Source organism: Nannobrachium achirus, assembly GCF_963921795.1.
Source record: "Nannobrachium achirus genome assembly, chromosome: 3".
NCBI lineage: Eukaryota > Metazoa > Chordata > Actinopteri > Myctophiformes > Myctophidae > Nannobrachium > Nannobrachium achirus.
This window is the reverse complement of record NC_137812.1, coordinates 61,350,803-61,374,475: the sequence shown is the minus strand read 5'-3', so window position 1 is coordinate 61,374,475 and position 23,673 is coordinate 61,350,803. Positions and strand designations below refer to the sequence as shown.

Genomic DNA, 23,673 nt, shown 5'->3' with positions numbered 1-23,673 from the left:
TTAGTAGGCTACAGTGGGATAGGCCCAGTATTTTGAATTATATAGCATGCACATTTATTGAATCTGTAAAATAACATAAAATTCATTGTTTTATCAGTTTTATGCAATGATGTTTTCTAATACATTGGAAACTTGAACGCTTAGTGTTTATTAATAATACAAGCTAAACCGAAATCTAATACATTATATACAGTTCCTATTATGCTCGTCTTGTGGCAATCAGTATTGTCAAGCGTCGTCTGGTAAAAACATACTCTGAATGACACACAATATTTATTTGAAAACCTTTAAGTATTACAATCATAAAATGTGTCATCAATAACACGCACAGAAAAATCATCCATTCACATGCACAGCTCTCTATCAACATATTTTTTAAGATAACGCTACACAATGTAGATCTTACAATTCAGACACTTAAAGTAGAACACAATTCCTTTAAAAAATATATTTTTAATCGAATTCCCAGCCAGACATTTCCCTTTCCAGGCGCAATTGATCATGGTGTAATTCAGGAAAGCAGTAGCAGACATTGTTTCAGCTTTGCTGTCATCTCTTGTCATTGATAAAGGTCATCTTCCCCTTCTTCTCTGTACTGGCCTGACCCTCCTCCTGGCCCTGAGCCCAACACTTGACCCCCAGACTGGGAGCTGGAGGGAAACCTAAGAGACAGAAAGCTGTTTGTGAGAGTGTAAACAAAACAAAGGTGATTTGCGTTTGGAGCTACAGTTGAGGAGAAGTTAGACTGCCTTGATAGTTTCAGGGTTCCCACGGTCATGAAATTCCTGGAAATATTTTGAAATTTGATTTTTTTTCCAGTACTGGAAAAGTTTTGGAATTGATCAAGGGTCCTGGAAGGCCCTGGAAGAAATAGCTATGCATTGTCTTCGGTTATTGATTTTGTTAATACCTCTGAAATGACAAATTAAACATTGGCCAAATTGTCAAATATTAGAGGTGTTGTGAGCATGTAGATCTGCTATTTTCACAATAGAAACGTGTTATACAAAATTCCTCAACTCTTAGTGCTCGTCAGGGTGGAGGGGTCCCCAGTTAAAATATGATTATTTCGGGGGTCACAGCCTGAAAAGGTTGAGAACCACTGGCATACACTACCTGTCTTTGGACATTACCCATAGGAGTAAGTGACTTGTTATTGAGCTGAATTATTGTTATATAGTCCTGGAAATTGGGTTAAATATTCTGGAAAAGTTTTGGAAATGAATTGGTAAAAATGTGTGGGAATCCTGTAGTTTGTGTGTGTGTGTGTGTGTGTGTGTGTGTGTGTGTGTGTGCGTGCGTGCGTGCGTGCGTGCGTGCGCGTGCGTGAGTGCGTGTGTGCGTGTGTGTACCTAAAGCTTCCAAAGCCACGACTCTGCTGCAGAGTCTGAGCGAACATCTCATATTTGCGTATGTCGTTATCGCTGACAGAGCGACGAGCGAACCTCATGGCCTCCTCAAAGTGATCCTTTCTGATTTCAGGGACCGGATCATAGTCCTCATCCTGCAGTTACACACACACACAGTAGATGGATGTAAATTACTTGTGTCATGTACTGTATGTGTGCATACAAGTTCTGTTTGTCTTCTCATATACATATCGTGCATGTGTGTGTTGAATGCAGGGACATGCTGGGCCCCTGATTCAGCCCGGGAAAAAGAGTTGGAGAGGCCCTCATTGCGCGCTATAGAGAGAGATCTCTCTCTATAGCGCTGCTGCTACTCAAAAAGATTTGACATTTCAGATCATGACAAGTGACAAGCCAGTGGGCCAATTACTGTACATGAGTTATATTTCGTCGTTGTCGGCTGGAAACCTTGTATGTCCAAAACCGTTTGTTTTGTATTTATCATTTTAAAAATGATTTAAACTTGTGAAAACAGACGATCTACAAGTGCGAGGCGTTGTGTGCTTGTAGATCTGCTGTTTTCACTACTTTTGTGCAACTACCTTGTATGATGAAGCAGGGCTTTGCTTTGCGGAAAAATGTATACATTTGAAACTTGGAGATACAAGGTTTGTGCCCGACGGTGACAATTTACTTTGTTGGCCGCCCAGCCCCCAAAATGGAACGAAAGCCGACATTTTATTTTAAATTTTTTCCTAATGGCCGGCCTGGACCGTCCGGGAATGAACCGGCCGTTCGGGAATTGTCCCGCTTTTCCCAATGGCCAGCACGTCCCTGGTTGAATGTGAACAGTCCAGCTCTTTCTTCTGATGTGTACATAAACTAAAGTGCAGTGCTGTAGGAGTGTCAGCAGGGGGAGATGTCAGCCTGACCATTGCTGTGCCTGGTCTGTTCTGTCTCTGACGCTCAGCTCGGATCTCCGCCTCGATGGCCTCGCGGATGGCCAGCTTGCAGGCCCGCTGGCAGATCTCTGTCAGGTCGGCCCCAGAGAAGCCCTCTGTAATGCCAGACAGGAACTCCAGGTCTACGTCCTGTGGAGGAAGGGGGCGGAGAGATGAGGAGCCTGGACGAGAAACTGCCTGATGACAACATTGTCTGATGGAGTAAAGAATTAAGTTTTATAGTAGTGGTTTGTGTGTGGGGGCATGTGAGTGTGAGTGTGTGTGTGTGTGTGTGTGTGTGTGTGTGTGTGTGTGTGTGCGCGCATGCGCGCATGTGCGTGTGTGTGTGTTCCCAGTCCGTAGGCTTTGAGCTACCCTTTAAGGAAATGACAGTCTTCCACTTTCTCTGTAAACTCAGTATAATGCCAATTCAATTAATAGAAGGACCATCCCTTTCTTCTCTGCTATCATGACACACCTTTAAGTAAGCAGTGAGTGCACAACATTAAAGTGATGGAAAATGTGTTTATATTGTCCTCCCCAGTGTTGAAATGTCCCCGACCAAGACACTTAACCCATGCCAACTGCTCCTAACACAGTTAGAATAAGGATGGGTAAATTCAGATGACAAATGTCATGTATGTGCAAATGTACAGTGACAAATATCCCATCATTTCATTACTAACACGTGCGACTGGGGACTTGCGCAGGTTGGCGTTTAAGATGGCTGTGCGGGAGCCTTTGTCTGGCAGGGGGATGTAGATGAGCTGGTCCAAACGGCCTGGACGCAGGATGGCTGAATCTATGATGTCTGGTCTGAAAGGAGCAGAGATGGAGACATTTGTGAACATTTAAAACCGTATACTGTAGCATAACAACATATCTCACGCACAACACTGTACATAGCATATGATTGCACCACTCCACTGGGTTATGTACAGCAGTGGTTCTCAACTTTTTCAGGCCGCGACCCCCAAAATAATCAGATTTGAACTGGGGACTCCCCATCCTGACGAGCACTAAGAGTTGAGGCATTACATTTTGTATAAGACGGTTCTATTGCGAAAATAGACGATCTACATGTCTATTTTCACAATTTCAGCCTCTAATATTTGATAAGTTGGCCAATGTTTCATTAGATATTTTAGAGGTATTCAAAAGTCCTTAAAGTGTCACTTTAGAAATGTGCAGATACTCTCTAGACACTTCCAACTTTATGTTGGTTTGTTTACTATTTAGTGAGAAAACAATGTTGCACATTGAGTTAATCATCTGGGGACATCCCAAAATAATTTGGGGACCCCCCTGGGTGTCCCGACCCACAGGTTGAGAACCACTGAGGATTTTTAAACACGCTTGCACACATGGACATGTGTGTGCCTCGTTCTCACCTGTTTGTGGCACCAATGATGAACACGTTCTTCTTGTTGCTCATGCCGTCCATCTCAGTGAGAATCTGGTTGATGACTCTGTCCGCCGCGCCTCCTGCGTCCCCATGCCCGCCACCTCTAGACTTAGCGATGGAGTCCAGCTCGTCAAAGAAAAGGATGCAGGGAGCAGCCTGCCTAGCCTGGGGCACAGAATAAAAGAGTACACATTCAACAAGATGTCATGGAATGGAGCCCTATTAAACTGCATTGACATGACAGGTAGTTTCAGCCATGCAAACTGAATGGTAAAACACATCCATTGCTCTACAGACTACATTAGTGGTACACTAGCATCAATCTTTCTTGTTTTTCCTTCCTGTGCACTCCTTTAAGTAGGCAACACTATATAATACTGAAGAATACTTTTGCCACAGCAACTGTTGTGTAAGCCAGTGGTTCTCAACCTTTTCAGGCCCCCAAAATAATCATATTTTAACAGGGGACCCCCCACCCTGGAGTTGGTATTACATTTAGTTTGACTCGATCGATTCCATTGTGAAAATAGCCGATCTACATGCTCACAACGCCTCGCGTTGCGAAGCGTTGTGAGCATGTAGATCAGCTTTTCACAGTCTCTAATATTTGACAATTTGACCAATGTTTGACCAGAGGTACTAAACAGGTCTTTAAAGTCCTTAAATTGTCTCTTTAGAAATGTGCAGATAGATACCCTCTATACACTTAAACGTTATGTTGGTCTGTTTACTGTTGAGTGAGAAAACAATGTTAAGATTTAGCTTAACATCTGGGGACCTTGGGGTCCCGACCCACAGGTTGAGAACCACTGGTGTAAGCCAAAGGATGCTGTTAATGTTTACTGTATGTCATTATAGGTATTGATGATGATGCGATGAAGGCTCTGCCTTCCTTGTGTTGTTCCTACAGTTGTTCCTTACCACTGATCATATTCACAAAGTGGCCATTTTTTTACGATAGATCATACACCAACAGAATGGTCACCATATGATAATGATCATTTCCTGTCTCCTTCTAGTATCCTTCCATTCTAACCTTGTCAAACACGTCTCGCACGTTGGCCTCAGATTCTCCAAACCACATGGTGAGCAGCTCCGGTCCTTTGATAGAGATGAAGTTGGCCTGGCACTCGTTGGCGATGGCCTTAGCCAGCAGGGTCTTCCCGCAACCTGGGGGGCCGTAGAACAACACCCCCCGTGACGGGGTCATTCCAAACTTCAAGAACTTGTCAGGATACTCCACTGGGTACTGAAGAGAGAGGGTTGATGATTCGTCGGCCATTTTATAGCACCTGTGTGTCGGTATGTGTGTGCTTTATATTAGAAATGTTAATATTAAGTTCACATATGTATATGGATATATATATATTAAAAATCGCACCCGTGCGAAGTGAGCGGTGCAAGCTAATTCCTGTAAGGGCGCCTGCGCGAATCAGTGTTGATAGGCATGCATGGCAATATTCTTTGTGTTGTGTATGATGTCAGTCTAGAGGTCTGCTCAGACTATATAAGGTTTTCGTGTGTCCTGACCTTTACACCGGCTCAAAACGAACACCTCCCAGGATTCGAAACAGCAACCATAGACTACAGGGTTTAATGTAGCGTGGTCGCTGTCTTGAATCCTGGGTGGGGGTCGATTTGCGCCAGAAAGGTCCAGGATATGCGGTTGGTCAGACTTTTCCCCTCTAACTTTGACTGACGGCCAACGCCAAGAAGTGCTGGGTTGCCTCTTGGAAACAGATTATGTCGGGAGTATATTATGCGCAACATACCAGCCAGGTTTGTTAGTATCCTTGACCAGACCAAAGGCTAATACCAATTAATCGTGCACATTCATGTGCACATTTATGTGTCACCAGAAACTCCATTTTGAGTAGCCGAGATGCAGGAGAAACTCCTAATTGTCGCTGTCTGAAACCAGATAGAGCCAAATAGAGCTTCTTGTGGGTTATAAAGCAAGGGGGAGACAGAGGGAGAACAGACAGGATGTCAGACAAACAGCCTGGCCATTAACAGCCTGGTGGCAGTCAAAGAGTGAATAGAAGAGAAAAATAATATGCAGTCCAGACCAGAAGCTCAAACAAAACAGACAGAGGGTTTAGGAAAAGTCCAGGATATGAAACAACCTGGCCATTACGCCTGGACCTTTCATGAACTTTAAACCGGTCTCAAGTGCAAGTTTAATGGCCAAGACAGATCTAAATTAGCATGAACAACACAGCATTTGATTGGTCTGTTCTGTTTGGCTAACACATGTCGTCACGAGTAGAACGGTTTCTGATTGGTCGATTCTAATGTTTAGTTAATCAACTAGCCAATCGATGAAGAATGAAAGAATCGTCCCGTGCTAATATGTTTTAGCTAAATAAACCTAAAGTGAAATATAGGAGCGGTTTGCACCGCTCAATAAAGGATAAAATAAATACAATATCCATATACAGTATGGGCATTCCCAGATGATGCCCTGTTAGGGTACCCCCTTATGCCCATATATGGAGATCCCCAAGCATCAAACCAATATTAAGGACATATCGGGGAATGCCCATATTTGGTAATGCCCATATATGGGCATGTTTTGACATAACATTGTTGACTATCATGCAGGGGTCTCCATATATGAGTAACTGGTCCCATATACATCACTGGCCAGATGGCCAAGAATTGGCGTTGCATGTCACCCTGAGGTGTCTTACTAGTATTAATGTGTGTGTGTGTGTGTGTGTGTGTGTGTGTGTGTGTGTGTGTGTGTGTGTGTGTGTGTGTGTGTGTGTGTCACCTGTACAAGCTCCTGCAGCTCTCTCTTGACCTCACCCAGTCCTCCGATGTCGTCCCAGCTGACATTCGGGACCTCAGCCGTAGTCTCCCGTAGTGCAGAGGGGTTACTCTGACCTAGCGCCCACTGGAAGAGGGACAGGGTTGTGTAACCGAGAGTTAAAATAACAAGAAAAGAAATGTTCATTCATGTTTGCAGGGGTAAGTATTTTGCTTTTGAAATCACTAAAATACTGTAGTATTGACTGACAACCACCAGGGGGCACCAAATGTACTTCTATGGTGAGCCCTCAAACTCCCTTCTATCTGTACTTCTGAGGAGATCCACATTAAACCTATTCAGACTGTCATGTCTTACCTTACACCTTCTATGGTGGCATGTTCTTTACACAATTAACAAAACGTCGTGCTAACATCATGCCATGTCATGATTACAAATATTAAGGACTTTATATTAAGGATTTTCTATTGTTTCTTAACCAAATGTTCCCACTTCCCAGGTTATTCAATGGAATGCAAAAACAATCCGATGTAATCCTTTTAGTTCCTAAAAGATAAAACAAGATGATGCTGTGTTGTACAGTCACATATATAGTGAACCGTGTACAGTACATGTCTGTCTGTCTGCGTGCATGTGTGTGTATGTGCGTGCGTGCACCCCCCAGCTTGCATGTGTCCGTGCGTGGGTGTACTTTAAAGTCATCCATGGTGACAGCTAAAGAGTTGAGCACGTCGGCATCAATGGTGTCATCCTCCAGGTCTATGAGAGTCATCTTCTTGCGGATGGCCTGTAGAGCTGCCTCGGAGCACAGGGCGGCCATATCTGATCCAACGTGGCCGTGGGTCTCTTTAGCAATCTGGGACACATGGGGAAGCACATGCGACATAGAAATCCCTGTATGCTGAGCGTGCATTAAAGATGGGGTGCCATGATCCCCCCCCCCCCCCCCCCCCCCCTAAAACATGATGATCACGTATTATGATTGTACTAGGAGGAAGATTTCTTCCCAAAAAAGTGTACAGAAAGAGTGGGTGGTGACCACGCTGAAGTTAGCCACACCCACAGTGTTGGGTGTATGGTAAAAGGGGAGGGGATGAGTTTATGTCATTATTGAATCTGTTTTTTTGCCTGATTAAAGCGGATCGGTAACGGCCGCTCAGGTTGATTTACATGCCTAAGATTACCAGACCGGGTGAGGGAAGTCACTTAAACCTTAGAGGGAAAATGGTACCACAAGACATGTTTTCGGAGATTCGGACAGCCCCCCTTTCCCTTTTCCTGTGGATGTACATATGGATCCTATTTGACCAATTATATATGAACTCTTTTCCAAGTACCGTATGCAAGTTTGCAGCTGGAAACCACTGCCTGCGTTGGCCGAGTGAAGCGGTCGCAGTCAGCTGGGTTCATGCATTTGCACAAAGGCCTACAGGTAGCCATGCTTGCTCCACAGCTAACCTGATACATGTGCTGACAGAGTGAACGTATTAGGTTCACTGCCGAAGGCTCCTGGCAAATCAAAGAGACAAGCCTTAACTGTATAAGTTATTACCGGTACATTCATAATTCATAGCAGCGCTTTCGGACGTGACACATAGTACGCATTGAAGTGAAAATTCATTATGCTGTCATCACAGAAAGTAAATTATGTGTTCAATGTGTGGATAACATAAATCTTTCTCATCTCCCTCTATACGGTTTCCCCGCTGTCATGTCCCTTTGGATCTGCGTCTCCTCTGATGTCTCACCCTCTCCAGGTCCACATCATCAGATAGTTTCATGTTCTTGGTGTGGATCTGCAGGATCTCCAGCCTGCCGATGGAGTCTGGGATACCAATGTCTATCTCACGGTCAAACCTCCCTGGATGAAGACACACAAGCACACACACACACACACACACACACACACACACACACACACACACACACACACACACACACACACACACACACACACACACACACACACACACACACACACACACACTCATTATTTACAGAAATCACATACCTGCCACATGCATGTACTGTATGTATATACAGTATGTGCATTGTATGCATGGATTAAAGCAAAATAACTGTTCGTATGTCCAAGTCCTAATAAGGCAATTTGTGAAACAGTATGAAAGGAGCCCTGCTCTAATCTTAAAATAATAACCGAAAACAGCGACGCATTGAGAGCTTTTAGATACAATCTTTGCTGCGCAACATGCCTCCATAGAAGACACGCTGGCTTCTATAGAATCCAAAGGACTGAAATCATCATTCATCAGTCACCAGTCGTGGTGACTGAAAACTGTGTGTGTGTGTGTGTGTGTGTGTGTGTGTGTGTGTGTGTGTGTGTGTGTGTGTGTGTGCGTGAGTGAGTGAGTGTCTGTGAGTGTCCTAACCAAAGCGCCTCAGAGCAGGATCCACACTGTTGGGGCGATTGGTGGCTGCCATGACAACAACATGTGCTCGTTGCTTCAGGCCGTCCATCAGAGTCAGGAGCTGGGACACTATACGCCTCTCCACCTCACCATGGGTCTGCACACACACACACACACACACACACACACACACACACACACACACACACACACACACACACACACACACACACACACACACACACACACACACACACACACACACACACACACACACACACACACACACACGCATCACACAATGAAGTATGAATTGGGCTCAAGCCCGAGACATAACTTCATCACCAGACTTATCTCAAATAATGTAGTGCACAATCAAACGCACTCCCTTCTCTTCTCTAGCCTTACCTTCTCTCTCTTGGGAGCGATGGCATCCAGCTCATCAATAAAGATAATGGCCGGAGCGTTTTTCTCTGCCTCTTCAAAGGCCTTTCTGAGGTTGCTCTCTGACTCTCCTGCCAACTTGCTCATGATTTCAGGACCTGAATGCGTGCACACATCACATCGTCACAGTCGGGTGGAAACCTTGTACAGTATGTCCAAAACTGTTGCTTTTCTGAAAATGTAAAAGAAAAATTATCTGTGCTCCAAAGCATAGGGCCATAGGCGGAATGTGGATTTTGAGTAAATGGGCCAATGGTATATACTGTAATTACAACCATAAGAAAGCATGAAGGATGCATTGTTAGCTTGAAAATCTGTTTTCTGTGAGCGACACTGTCATGCGCTAAAGTAAGTGGACTCTGCATCTGTGACTATCATCACACAAGACATGACTTTCATCTTCATTTGAAATGAGAAGCCAATAAAATGGCTGTGGGAAACGACACATTTCCAACAGCCATTTTATTGGCTTCTCCAGTCGAACAAAAGTCGCATTGCATGAAAGTACATGAAAATCCTACACAAATCAACCCTCATGCCTTTGTACCCATGTGTTGAAATGCCTGTTTGGCCTATATGTGCGTCAGACCAAGTGAGCACTCAAAGTGAGAATTGGGGAATACAAACCCGCCATACACAACAAATTTGGATTATGCCACGGTAATATGGTTTGTATTCCTCCGTTGAAATCATATCCATAGAAACGCCACCCCAAGGGAAGCAACATCTTTAATACATTACTGTGGAGGGAAGCTTTTTGTACTTATATAATCTTAATGCAGCAGCTTCTGTTGGCGTAAAATCTGTAAATGATGAAATTCATTTATTTTATTAAAATCTTTCAAATATTTAAATATGTCTGAAAAGACACACATAATCCACCTACCACGAATCCAATATATCATTAGTAAAGATAGATTCTAAAGAATGAAATAATAATTTACAACACAAAAGTGTACCAATAGTGCTTGTAAAGCTCCACCATTCTGAGGTTCGATGGCTTTCACGCGGAACAGTATTGTCATGCATGTTGCCAACATGAAGCATGACAATACTGTTCTGTTAGATGTGCATAGCTCCAACATGATGTTGGAGTCATGCACATGAACAGTGGCGTGAGGGAGAGGGAGAGTTGTCCTTGCCTTTGATTTTATGGAGATGTAGAAAAGATCAGAACGAAGGCACAGTAGAAGGAGCACTTTTAAGTGCTCAATCCCTGTTTTGAAAATTGCTTTTCCACTTTTCAAAGCCATCAGCAAAACCAGAAACAGACAAATGCTTTCAAAATGTCCTAAAGCGTAGCTCCAGATACTGTTGTCTCGCGCTGTGATCCTCACAGGAGGAAACCTCTCACAGAATACCACTTTCAACAATGGATGTATTAAAGGTTCTGGTAAAAGGTGGTAATGGTGACGGAGGTGTAATGGACTTGTGGACATTGTTACATCTACCTAGCTGTGATCATCCTGTCGCTCAAGTTAAACATAGCGCTATACCTGCCTCTGCTGCCTGGGAAAGGCTTTTAGTGCATATGGATTCAGCTCGAGAAGGGGGGGAAATGATGGCGCTCCAGAGCACAGGGCAAGACAAGACACTTTTAATTTAATTTATAAAAAAATACTCCAAAAAAGTACTCCAGCCAGGACTGTAACTCCTCCTTACAGTCCTTACAGAAATCTTTCACTTGTAGTGGAGTAATATTTGACCAGGAGAATCTATACTTTGACTCCACAAAATGTCCATATCTGGCAAAAAAACACAATACTCGTGCCACCAAGCAGCATGACCGAATGGAAGGTTTTCAAAAAACACAATAAACATGTGAAAATGGATGGGCAGAGGCCTAGATTAATTAACACAGCTTTACACATCATGTACTGTAGGGAGTCCCTGCTTCATCTCTATCGCCTGAGGCAGTGCTTCTCAACTTTTCAGGCCGCGACCCCCAAAATAATCATATTTTTACTGGGGACCCCAACCCATCGTACGAGCACTAAGAGTTGAGGCATTACATTTTGTACAACACGGTTCTATAATGAAAATAGTGCATGTACCCTCTATACACTTACATTTTATGTTGGTTTGTTTACTGTTGAGTGAGAAAACAATGTTGCACATTAAGTTAATCATCTGGGGACCCCCCCCCCAAATAATTTGGGGACCCCCCTGGGGGTCCCGACACACAGGTTGAGAACCACTGGCCTAAGGGGTCCTTGGCCTGAACCCAATGAAGACCCCTGATCTAGACTTATATATAGTAATCAAGTAGAAAAATACTCTTCCTGAGAATTTCTGACGTCATATTGATGATGTGACATCATTGTTTAACTCCAATATTTGATTCAAACTCATTGGGGGTTAGGTGGACTGACTGAGGGTGATGACAGGGAGATGACCTGATGATGGTCAGTGTGACCGAAACGTTTCAAACGTTTTAGCTGTAAGTGAAGACAGTGTGCATGCAGGATCTCTTTTTTTCTGCCTGTCTCATGCATTGACTGTCGGATCCTAAGCACCTGTCCTCTGACGTAGGCTTGCAAAAGGAGTATTTTAACTTTGCAACTGAGATTATGAAATAACAAATTGTAAATAATATTCATCCACAAAATCAAATCAAATGTGCAGACTTTTGAGTTTGATGCTCCAGTGTCTTATATTACTTCAGGTATAGTCTATTTGAAGTGATCAGGTCAAACGTTATTGTTGCAGTACTGTACCATTGATGAGGAAGAAGAAGGCTCCGGTTTCATTGGCCACGGCTCGGGCTACAAGGGTCTTCCCTGTACCTGGGGGGCCGTACAGCAGGAGACCCCTGGGGGGCTGACAGGGAGCAGAGAGGGGGTTAGAGGCAAGAAGAAAAAAGGTAATGAAAAGGTCACTCGAGGTCCCTCGAGGGACTCTACTTGAGGGTACAGACTTGCTATTTGCCTACTGCCAGTTGTCTTCTTCAGTACTTCTGTCATTTCAGGATGGGTAGGGGTGTGGGTGTGTGTGTGTGTGTGTGTGTGTGTGTGTGTGTGTGTGTGTGTGTGTGTGTGTGTGTGTGCGTGCATAGAATAGATACCTTAACCCCTATAGCCTTGAAGAGGCCAGGGTGCCTGAGCGGGAGTTCCACCATCTCTTTGATCTGGGCTAACTGTTTACGACAGCCTCCAATGTCATCATAGCCAACGTCATTCAGGTTCTCCTCCTCGTCCTGTCAGTGGCAGAGGGAAACAAAGCACACGTCAATCAAGCTGTCCATCACTCATTCCAAATCACTCTATTACAGTGTGAACTTGTCACTGCTGAGCCTCCCTAAGTGGAACTCTACACAGTAGAATACTGAGTGTTCATGTGTACACTCTCTTACAAGTGTATACATTAACCACTTAAACCCTACAGTATATCGTTGTTGTCGGGTGGAAACCTTGTATGTACAAAAGCGTTCGTTTTGTAATTATCATTTAATCGTTTAGTTAAAAATTAAATAAACGAGTGAAAACAGCCGATCTACAAGCACACAACGCCTCGCACCGCGAGTCGTTGTGTGCTTGTAGATCTGCTGTTTTCACTACTTTCGTGCGACGGCCTTGTATCCTGACAAACCCTACAAATTTGAAACTAGGAGATACGAGGTTTCTGCCCGACAGTGACGATATACTTTCTTGACCTGGGTCCCACACTCTTTACTTGGTCCAACCGTCTATACACCAAACGTCTTTGTTGAAAATAGCCGATCTACAAGCTCTCAACACATCATAACTCATAAGCGTTGAGCCAATCACAGTGTGTCATTCATCTGACACTCACAGACCTCTCTTTTGATTGGCTCCCCCTCGCAGTAGATGATGGTTTCCGGTGAGACAATGCATTGGGGATCGGGGTCAGTCTCCACTATCTTGAACTCCACTGCCCGCATGCCTCCTCGGATCAGGAAGATGTCCCCTGGAAACACACAGGACAAGTCACTGATAGGGGACACGTGTTTGCACCGACACATGTTGTGCACACACATGTATGTTCAAGCACACTAATATTTATTTTATTCTTTTTCTGAACTTCTTTTTATTTTTATTTGTTACTCTTTGATAATTTTTCAACTCTTATGTACAAGCACAAAACAAAATCTAAACCTTATTACTTGGCTGGTTTGTTAGTGCTACTGTAGGACAGGAAAAAAAAACACCACCATTTACAAACTCCCGGGGGACAAAGCAGACAACATATACAGACAAGAGGCTTGACGATATCCAGTACAATTCCATCTGACTCTTGTCACCCTGAGTCAACCAGAGTTCCCAGAAATTGTTTCAATTCCCTCTTGCTGCCTGGCCCAAGAAAAACACAAAACAGACCCTTATCCCCCAAGCCCTGTCTTTCAGTATACTGTACATCTTGTGTTGCAGTTTTTTGGCAGGGTTGCTGTTCGAGCACCTTTGTGTACTGGCCGGTAGGCCTCCAGGAAGTAGGGCTTGAGGAAGACCTCAAACAGGTTCCCTGACAGGCCCTCGATGGTGTCGTCTATGGGGAGCACATGGATCCTCTTCCCATACTTCACATCAGGACAAGCATGGATGCTGACACACACACACACACACACACACACACACACACACACACACACACACACACACACACACACACACACACACACACACACGCAAATAGTTACACAGTTAAACGTATTGCTATCCGCTTGTCCCATAAGGTCAAACACAAAGACACACACACAAACACACACACACAGTCTGAGAGGTCTACCTGATGACGTCACCGAGCCGCACACGCAGGTTGTTGCGTGTGACGCGGTTCATACGGATGCGGTCGCTCCCACAGCTGTCGTCGGTCAGAACGATGCACACCGTTTCACGACGCTTGCGTCCCCGCAACACCACCGTGTCTCCTCGGAACAGCTGCAGCTCTTCTGTCTTAACCTGGCACGCACGCACGCGCGCGCGCACACACACACACACACACACACACACACACACACACACACACACACACACACACATTTAGTGCAGTGGTTTTAAACATTTTTCATATCAAGGCCCCATTGAGCCACTGACTGAAGATTTTGTTATCGTTAGATAAGATTTTGTTCACAATTCCATGTTTTATTGATGTGGGTTGTGGGATAGGAGAGATAAACAGGCAAACATTGATAAAAACACTTTACGCTCTCAAGAATTAAAGATCTATAAGGGTCCATTTGGTTACCAATTCTCCATCATTTAGCTGGGGACCACCTGGAACTCGCTCAAGGACCACCAGTGGTCCCCGAACCACTGGTTGAAAACCACAAATTTAGTGTGTATTATTACACCACTGGTTCTCAACGTCGAGTCTGGGGACCACCTGAGGGGTCCAAATGACACCTTAAGGGTCTGTAACTCTGAGAATGTACAAATGGAACCTAATGGCTTGGCTCTGTTCAAAAATACAACTAAAGATGTGTTATTATTAATATGGGTCTGCGGCCTAATGCATATTTAAGGGTCAAATTAAAAGGGTTGACATAATGACTGTCAGGAATGACCACACTGAGGACTTTGTAGTGTGCAAACCTGGGCCAGGCACACAATGCTGTTGTCTTCGTTTATGGCATCGTCCACTATGAGCCTGTTGGGTCTGTGTTTCTGCTTCAGGATGGCAGTGGAGAAATCTTCCCCCTTCGGGCTGCCAACAGAGAGGCACAGTGTGACTAACCCACACACACACACACACACACACACACACACACACACACACACACACACACACACACACACACACACACACACACACACACACACACACACACACACACACACACACACACACACACACACACACACACACACACACAAGCTCCAGTTTCCCCATGTGACGGCGGTCTGTATTTAGACTGCCTTCCCATGGATGTGAAATCCTGAGGGTCCATTTGTACAAGACAAGTGCTAAATGAACACTGAGGAGTTTGCAGTGCGGCAACCAGTGTTGTGTGCCGTTGTAAACATATCGTTCGTATCGTTACCAGTTCACTATTTGCAATCTGAGGGCACATGTAACATAACTGACTCAAGTGTAGGTGAACTCAGAGCAGAGTCTAGTCAAATGTCATTTGAACTTTACATATAGTATCAATTACACCATACTTAACGTTTAGAATACCGTCTGTATGCTGGATAAAGTAGATTTAAACAAGGGAATTCTGTTCTCAGTGGTAGTGAAATAAATGATGTACCAAGTTTACCAATTTGATCCAAACCATGAACCACAACAGCAAAGATGTTCCTATTTTGTTGTTTGGACACATTTTTTTAAGAGTCCTTTGTATGACAAAGCATATAGGGCTCAAGTGGTTTGATGCATGCACAATCAGCTGTTTAACTCACTCTGTTGATCCAGAGGCAGGCATGACCGCTCTCTTTTGTTATCCTCCAACGGCTCCAAGAGGTCCAGTATGTCTCTGGACTGTGTTTCTAAGTGGCTTTCAGTGAATTCTGGATTCTTACCGGCTCGTTGTGCCCTGAAAGCATCGACAGATATTTGTTAGTTGATCTACGGACCAGAGTTTTCTGACACAATGTCAAAGTCTAGATCTAATTTAGTCTTCCCTTTGTCTGGGTGGAGGTCTAAAGTTGTTTACATTTAGTCTGATCTGACCTTATGTATTTGAATCCCAGGAACAGAAGGCAGATAGTCCTGAGTCACTGGTTGAAAAGTCTTCAGCAGCAGTCCATGTCCTCTCCTCTGTCACACTGACTGAACTTTCATGTCTGGTCTAGACTGTGTCCTCAGGTCTCTCCGTTTGTCTGTCCTGGCATAAGACTGGTTTACTCCGTCCCTAGCTCATGGCCCGCCCCCCATAAACACACACTCATATGTGCATGCACACACACACACACACACACACACACACACACACACACACACACACACACACACACACACACACACACACATGAAAGTCATACCCACGACCCGAAGCCATTTACCCTGGAGAGGGTCCCAGTACAGATACAATTTGATATCTCCCCCTCCCCTGTCTGCAAAACTCACACGCGCACACACACACACACACACACACACACACACACACACACACACACACACACACACACACACACACACACACACACACACACACACACACACACACACACACACACACACACACACACACACACACCAGACCTGCCAACCCTGGCAAATTTTTTTGAGCGCCCGCGCAGCGCCCGCGGTGCAATTTTTGTTCCATGCACCTTTTTGGGTGGGGCAAGATGTTAGAACAACCTTTTAAATAAAAATGCCATTTGGTCTGGAGAAAAAGTAGGCTAGTATTACCAGGCAATACAGTAATGTTGCTTTGGCAATATTGTTGACAAATCTTTAATAAAATATACTAACTGCACTTGCTCAGAGTTAGTTAACAATAGACTAGCAAAACAGTCTCACCAGTGACTTAATGAATGAACATACATCAACATAATCATGTTATTCAAATAGCAAAATAGCTTTACATTGTCAGGTAGGCTATTTACCTTTAAATATTTACCTGTGTCTTTGTTAAACATTGTTAATTGAGCAGCCTAAATAAAACCACCTTTCTGTGCATGATTTGCATGAAGTTGAAAGTATTCAACTCATGTAGGTTTCTAGTGCATTCATTCATTGATATATAGGCCTACATTGTGTATAGATCACATACCGTCTAGTCTGTATATTCATTCATAGAGGATACAGGCTACTCATTGTTAACAAACCATTAATGTCTTCATATATTCACAGGTGATAAATAACTTGTTCACCTTTAATGTTTTTGACAATACATATAGTCCTCCTAATTCATTCATTCATACTCATTTAGAGATAGCCGAGGTTCTATATGGGGCTAATTTAGAGATAGCTTTAGAGATGGATATTTACTCTAAAGCCCAATTATGGTCAATGTATGTTCCAGTTTACTGTATTACGACCTGCGTCACAAGTTTTCCGACTTTGCTCGCGTGCAACACCGTCGTATGACGAAGTACAGTATAACACGGGCTTCATACAGAACAAGCTGTAGCGGTGGCGACCGCAATTTAATAGTGTAATATTATTGTACGTTTATATATTACCTGTTATACTACAGGCAGCATTGTGGGGGGCGAATTGTCCCTGTGCAACTGCATCGACTCCGACGACTCGCACAACACGGCCATTCTCCGTTTATCTAATCTGATTAATATCGCCGATATATGTACAAACCGAGCGGCGACAGCAGCTGGACTACGCCTATGTGAAGTCAGCTGCATTAGCGTTAGCTGCAATAAGACATCCGGTGCCGATCTCTTCAGAATAAGAGTACCCCTGAGGCAATTGAAAAATGTTGAAAAACGAGTAATTGTCCCATGATATGCACATTCAAAATATAGATTAAGCATTAAAACGAACACACACAATGCTAATTGTGTTTCTGGGTAAAAAAAAAGTTTTATTAACATTAGAAAAACATTATAAATGGATAAATGCAGTTCACTGGAGTGCATAGCCTTTACAAATTGGGCACTGGACAGGAGGCGGCTCTTTGCGTCAGCACTTTGGAGACACGCACGCGTTCGGGGAGACCTCCTCTATCACTCCACACTCTCCGCTAAGCAGGAGAGGTGTAAAATCAATTTCTGTTGGCTGTCCAGTGCAGCCACTCGCTCAAAATAGTGACATTTTCAGACATTTTCAAACTCTAGTTGGCGCTGGAGAGCAGACGGCTCTTTGCGTCGGCACTTTGGAGACACGCACGCGTTCGGGGAGACCTCCTCTATCACTCCACACTCTCCGCTAAGCAGGAGAGGTGTAAAATCAATTTCTGTTGGTTGTCCAGTGCAGCCACTCGCTCAAAATAGTGACATTTTCAGACATTTTCAAACTCTAGTTGGCGCTGGAGAGCAGACGGCTCTTTGCGTCGGCACTTTGGAGACACGCACGCGTTCGGGGAGACCTCCTCTATCACTCCACACTCTCCGCTAAGCAGGAGAGGTGTAAAATCAATTTCTGTTGGCTGTCCAGTGCAGCCACTCGCTCAAAATAGTGGCATTTTCAGGCATTTTCAAACTCTAGTTGGCGCTGGAGAGCAGACGGCTCTTTGCGTCGGCACTTTGGAGACACGCACGCGTTCGGGGAGACCTCCTCTATCACTCCACACTCTCCGCTAAGCAGGAGAGGTGTAAAATCAATTTCTGTTGGTTGTCCAGTGCAGCCACTCGCTCAAAATAGTGACATTTTCAGACATTTTCAAACTCTAGTTGGCGCTGGAGAGCAGACGGCTCTTTGCGTCGGCACTTTGGAGACACGCACGTGTTCGGGGAGACCTCCTCTATCACTCCACACTCTCCGCTAAGCAGGAGAGGTGTAAAATCAATTTCTGTTGGCTGTCCAGTGCAGCCACTCGCTCAAAATAGTGACATTTTCAGACATTTTCAAACTCTAGTTGGCGCTGGAGAGCAGACGGCTCTTTGCGTCGGCACTTTGGAGACACGCACGCGTTCGGGGAGACCTCCTCTATCACTCCACACTCTCCGCTAAGCAGGAGAGGTGTAAAATCAATTTCTGTTGGCTGTCCAGTGCAGCCACTCGCTCAAAATAGTGACATTTTCAGATTCTAGTCATTTTTATACACCACGCTTCTTTATACGGCTTAGCAGAGAATAAACAAATACAGACGATTTAAAGTTAAAAAAAATACCCTTTTATTACTCATTGTTAATAACAGTGTACACTTTCACTGGAAATGAAAACATAACATTTGGACTGAAAGGTTACTTTAATAGTTTAGTAATCACAGTTTTGATCAATTTACTATGTGTGTGTGTGCGCGCTAATAATGGCAAACATTATTCAAACACAAATCACACAAAACTGTTCAATTAATGGTGCAACATGCAATGTACCAACAAGTGCAAACACACTCAAATGTAAAAAGCAATAAATATATGAAGTGCGACATGCTTTGTACCAAAGTGCAAACATCACTCAAATGTAAAAAGGCATAGAACATGCAATAAATGTATAAATGAAGTACAACATGCTTTGTACCAAAGTGCAAACATCACTCAAATGTAAAAAGGCATAGAACATGCAATAAATGTATAAATAAAGTACAACATGCTTTGTACCAAAGTGCAAAAATCACTCAAATGTAAAAAGGCATAGAACATGCAATAAATGTATAAATAAAGTACACACACACACACAAACACACACACACAAATTGATCAAAAGATAGATGTACGTACAGTATATAAAGCATGCAGCTCAGTCCAAACATCGAATACATAGTCCTGTGATCTAACATTTGTTTTAGATAATCACAGTAAGCACAAGAAGACTGACAAAAATCTGACTAAAACAAACCCCAAAGGAAGAAGCTTAACTTATACTTATTTTTACTGCCGTCATGAATGGGAACCTCGATTATATCAGATGGGACTATAGGGATGTGGAGTACAAACCCTTGATTATTAACACGGGACACAGAAATAGTAATGACATCAGGTGCTTCAATCCAACATGTTTGTCTCATCATTTCTGCACCACATCTACATCTCTTTACACCTTCCATGATTGATTGTTCGAAAAGAGAAGTGAGGGATTCATCTTTCTGTGGCAGCGGTAATGAAAATGTAGTCCTTTCAGAAGTGCGTGTGCTTTCATCTTTTGAGCCACATTTTTTACAGATGTCTGTATGTTCTGCATTAACAGTTACTTTGACAGAACACAAATCCAACCAGGTTAATAGGTTTTGTATCAAATCTAGTGGATCATTGTGCCTTAACAAGGACAATGCTGAGATGCTCTTGACTAATTCTTCAGTGACACCATGGATTGTTGTAGCATCAAATGTGTGCCCTGGATCTTGTAAAAACTCCTGGATGAGAATTGCTAAATTCGCAGGCATAGATGACATCTGAACCATAGAAGCAGCTGTCAAGTGTTTCAATTTATCTTGCACTACTTGCAGATGTAGGATGGATTGTAATGTAGCATTGAGCCAGCAGTTATTTTCATTATTCTCAAACCTGCATATTCTATTGCATATTTCAATGTTTGTGTCTCTGTTTTGTGCCTTTGATTTATCTGGCACACTTTCTGGGACATCATTTTGTGAGAACATCTTTGAACGTGAAAATGGCCGTACTTGAAAAGACTTTCTAAGTTGTTTCGGCACTTGTGCTGGTTTATCCCACACCTCCTCAGGTGGTGGGGGAAGGACACGCTGTATCTGTGGTGGCCTGTGCCTTACTTACTAGTTGAGCCAACTACAGTTTGAAAATGTCTGAAAATGTCACTATTTTGAGCGAGTGGCTGCACTGGAAAGCCAACAGAAATTGATTTTACACCTCTCCTGCTTAGCGGAGAGTGTGGAGTGATAGAGGAGGTCTCCCTGAACGTGTGCGTGTCTCCAAAGTGCCGACGCAAAGAGCCGTCTGCTCTCCAGCGCCAACTAGAGTTTGAAAATGCCTGAAAATGTCACTATTTTGAGCGAGTGGCTGCACTGGAAAGCCAACAGAAATTGATTTTACACCTCTCCTGCTTAGCGGAGAGTGTGGAGTGATAGAGGAGGTCTCCCTGAACGTGTGCGTGTCTCCAAAGTGCCGACGCAAAGAGCCGTCTGCTCTCCAGCGCCAACTAGAGTTTGAAAATGTCTGAAAATGTCACTATTTTGAGCGAGTGGCTGCACTGGACAACCAACAGAAATTGATTTTACACCTCTCCTGCTTAGCGGAGAGTGTGGAGTGATAGAGGAGGTCTCCCCGAACGCGTGCGTGTCTCCAAAGTGCCGACGCAAAGAGCCGTCTGCTCTCCAGCGCCAACTAGAGTTTGAAAATGTCTGAAAATGTCACTATTTTGAGCGAGTGGCTGCACTGGACAACCAACAGAAATTGATTTTACACCTCTCCTGCTTAGCGGAGAGTGTGGAGTGATAGAGGAGGTCTCCCCGAACGCGTGCGTGTCTCCAAAGTGCCGACGCAAAGAGCCGTCTGCTCTCCAGCGCCAACTAGAGTTTGAAAATGCCTGAAAATGCCACTATTTTGAGCGAGTGGCTGCACTGGACAGCCAACAGAAATTGATTTTACACCTCTCCTGCTTAGCGGAGAGTGTGGAGTGATAGAGGAGGTCTCCCCGAACGCGTGCGTGTCTCCAAAGTGCCGACGCAAAGAGCCGTCTGCTCTCCAGCGCCAAATAGAGTTTGAAAATGTCTGAAAATGTCACTATTTTGAGCGAGTGGCTGCACTGGACAACCAACAGAAATTGATTTTACACCTCTCCTGCTTAGCGGAGAGTGTGGAGTGATAGAGGAGGTCTCCCCGAACGCGTGCGTGTCTCCAAAGTGCCGACGCAAAGAGCCGTCTGCTCTCCAGCGCCAACTAGAGTTTGAAAATGTCTGAAAATGTCACTATTTTGAGCGAGTGGCTGCACTGGACAGCCAACAGAAATTGATTTTACACCTCTCCTGCTTAGCGGAGAGTGTGGAGTGATAGAGGAGGTCTCCCTGAACGTGTGCGTGTCTCCAAAGTGCCGACGCAAAGAGCCGTCTGCTCTCCAGCGCCAACTAGAGTTTGAAAATGCCTGAAAATGTCACTATTTTGAGCGAGTGGCTGCACTGGAAAGCCAACAGAAATTGATTTTACACCTCTCCTGCTTAGCGGAGAGTGTGGAGTGATAGAGGAGGTCTCCCTGAACGTGTGCGTGTCTCCAAAGTGCCGACGCAAAGAGCCGTCTGCTCTCCAGCGCCAACTAGAGTTTGAAAATGTCTGAAAATGTCACTATTTTGAGCGAGTGGCTGCACTGGACAACCAACAGAAATTGATTTTACACCTCTCCTGCTTAGCGGAGAGTGTGGAGTGATAGAGGAGGTCTCCCCGAACGCGTGCGTGTCTCCAAAGTGCCGACGCAAAGAGCCGTCTGCTCTCCAGCGCCAACTAGAGTTTGAAAATGCCTGAAAATGCCACTATTTTGAGCGAGTGGCTGCACTGGACAGCCAACAGAAATTGATTTTACACCTCTCCTGCTTAGCGGAGAGTGTGGAGTGATAGAGGAGGTCTCCCCGAACGCGTGCGTGTCTCCAAAGTGCCGACGCAAAGAGCCGTCTGCTCTCCAGCGCCAACTAGAGTTTGAAAATGCCTGAAAATGCCACTATTTTGAGCGAGTGGCTGCACTGGACAGCCAACAGAAATTGATTTTACACCTCTCCTGCTTAGCGGAGAGTGTGGAGTGATAGAGGAGGTCTCCCCGAACGCGTGCGTGTCTCCAAAGTGCCGACGCAAAGAGCCGTCTGCTCTCCAGCGCCAACTAGAGTTTGAAAATGTCTGAAAATGTCACTATTTTGCGTGTGTTCAAAGTGCCAACACAAAGAGCCGCCTCCTGTCTAGTGCCCACTAGAGCTTTTGGGGGCGTTTTCTTTTTTTTATACATTGAACTCCTTACATCCTTGTTCCATCTTTTACTTAGTACATTTTACCTTTCACTCTGTACTTGGTCTCCGGCTTTTTCACTTCAACACCAAACCTATTGCCAAAAATAGCAGATCTACAAGCTTGTAGATCTTCTATTTTTGGCTAAAGTTCTCCTCAGAAAAGGGATGAGAGGGTTGTCCATTTATTCTAAAAGAATGGTCCTATCACACATAGATTTGGTGCCTTTCCCTGTAGTAATTCTGAGGACCCGATAGGGGTCCTGGACCCCCTGTTGAAGACCCCTGGTGTACATGCACACACGGTGTATTTTCATTACTTACATTAATATAGCCCATATAGCCTACCATACATTACATCTGCCCAATCTAAATAAACAGATAAAGTAAAATTGATAATTAAGTAACTGGACCTCATTAGATGTAGCCTACTTGTGTCAACAACCAATTGAAGCTCTTCTATGGATTACAATAGAAAGAATGGAATTAACTTGTTAAGTGGCCTTTAATGGCTCGCATACCACGAATTTCAATCTGAAAGAACCTGGAAAATGTGTTAGGACAATTAGAAGTACACTAGTATAGAGACATACATCATACACGTACTTCTTAAATACATTTGTGTCTTTTAAATAAACATTATTTAGTTGACTTTTATTTTGAAGGCTGGAGCTTCGCTTAATGCAGCCTGCTAGCAGGCCGGAAACGCTAATGCAGCTGACTTCACGGACCTGCTGACTACATGCTGACATGAAACCAAAACAAACCGCTTTCCATCCGGTTAAATTCTTCTTCTGACGACAAAAAAAGAGCATACCTTCTGTTCTAGTGCTCCCCAGCGCCATGCGCCCCATTCACACACACATCAAGTGGTGCCTGGGAGGAACTACACGGCAGGGACCAAAAATGTTTCACTTCAATAGTGTGCTGCAGATGCGTGCGCTGCAGATCCCCCAAAGTTGCGTAGCAATG

The 23,673-nt window shown here is 44.2% G+C and overlaps 1 protein-coding gene across 2 annotated transcripts; it reads right to left on the bottom strand.

Moving 5' to 3' along the window:
* Nucleotides 1–254: 254 nt before the first annotated feature.
* Nucleotides 255–23,473, bottom strand: LOC308281701 (transitional endoplasmic reticulum ATPase-like). Of its 2 annotated transcripts, XM_080721959.1 has the most exons (21): nt 23,441–23,473; nt 17,369–17,519; nt 15,912–16,092; nt 15,641–15,774; nt 14,831–14,942; nt 14,025–14,197; nt 13,698–13,840; nt 13,078–13,208; nt 12,346–12,477; nt 11,999–12,101; nt 9,246–9,379; nt 8,859–8,994; nt 8,217–8,329; nt 7,160–7,324; nt 6,472–6,594; nt 4,732–4,944; nt 3,682–3,860; nt 2,977–3,106; nt 2,282–2,440; nt 1,353–1,504; nt 255–662 (listed from the first exon to the last, which is right to left on the bottom strand). In XM_080721959.1, exons 4-21 carry the CDS (start codon nt 15,661–15,663, stop codon nt 560–562), a joined length of 2,424 nt encoding a protein of 807 aa, XP_080578085.1. In that variant the 5' UTR covers nt 15,664–15,774; nt 15,912–16,092; nt 17,369–17,519; nt 23,441–23,473; the 3' UTR covers nt 255–559. The 2 variants fall into 2 exon arrangements, with proteins under 2 accessions (XP_080578085.1, XP_080578086.1); XM_080721960.1 differs by lacking the exon at nt 23,441–23,473 and having other exon boundaries at nt 15,912–16,124; nt 17,369–17,417.
* Between the last annotated feature and the right edge of the window lie 200 nt (nt 23,474–23,673).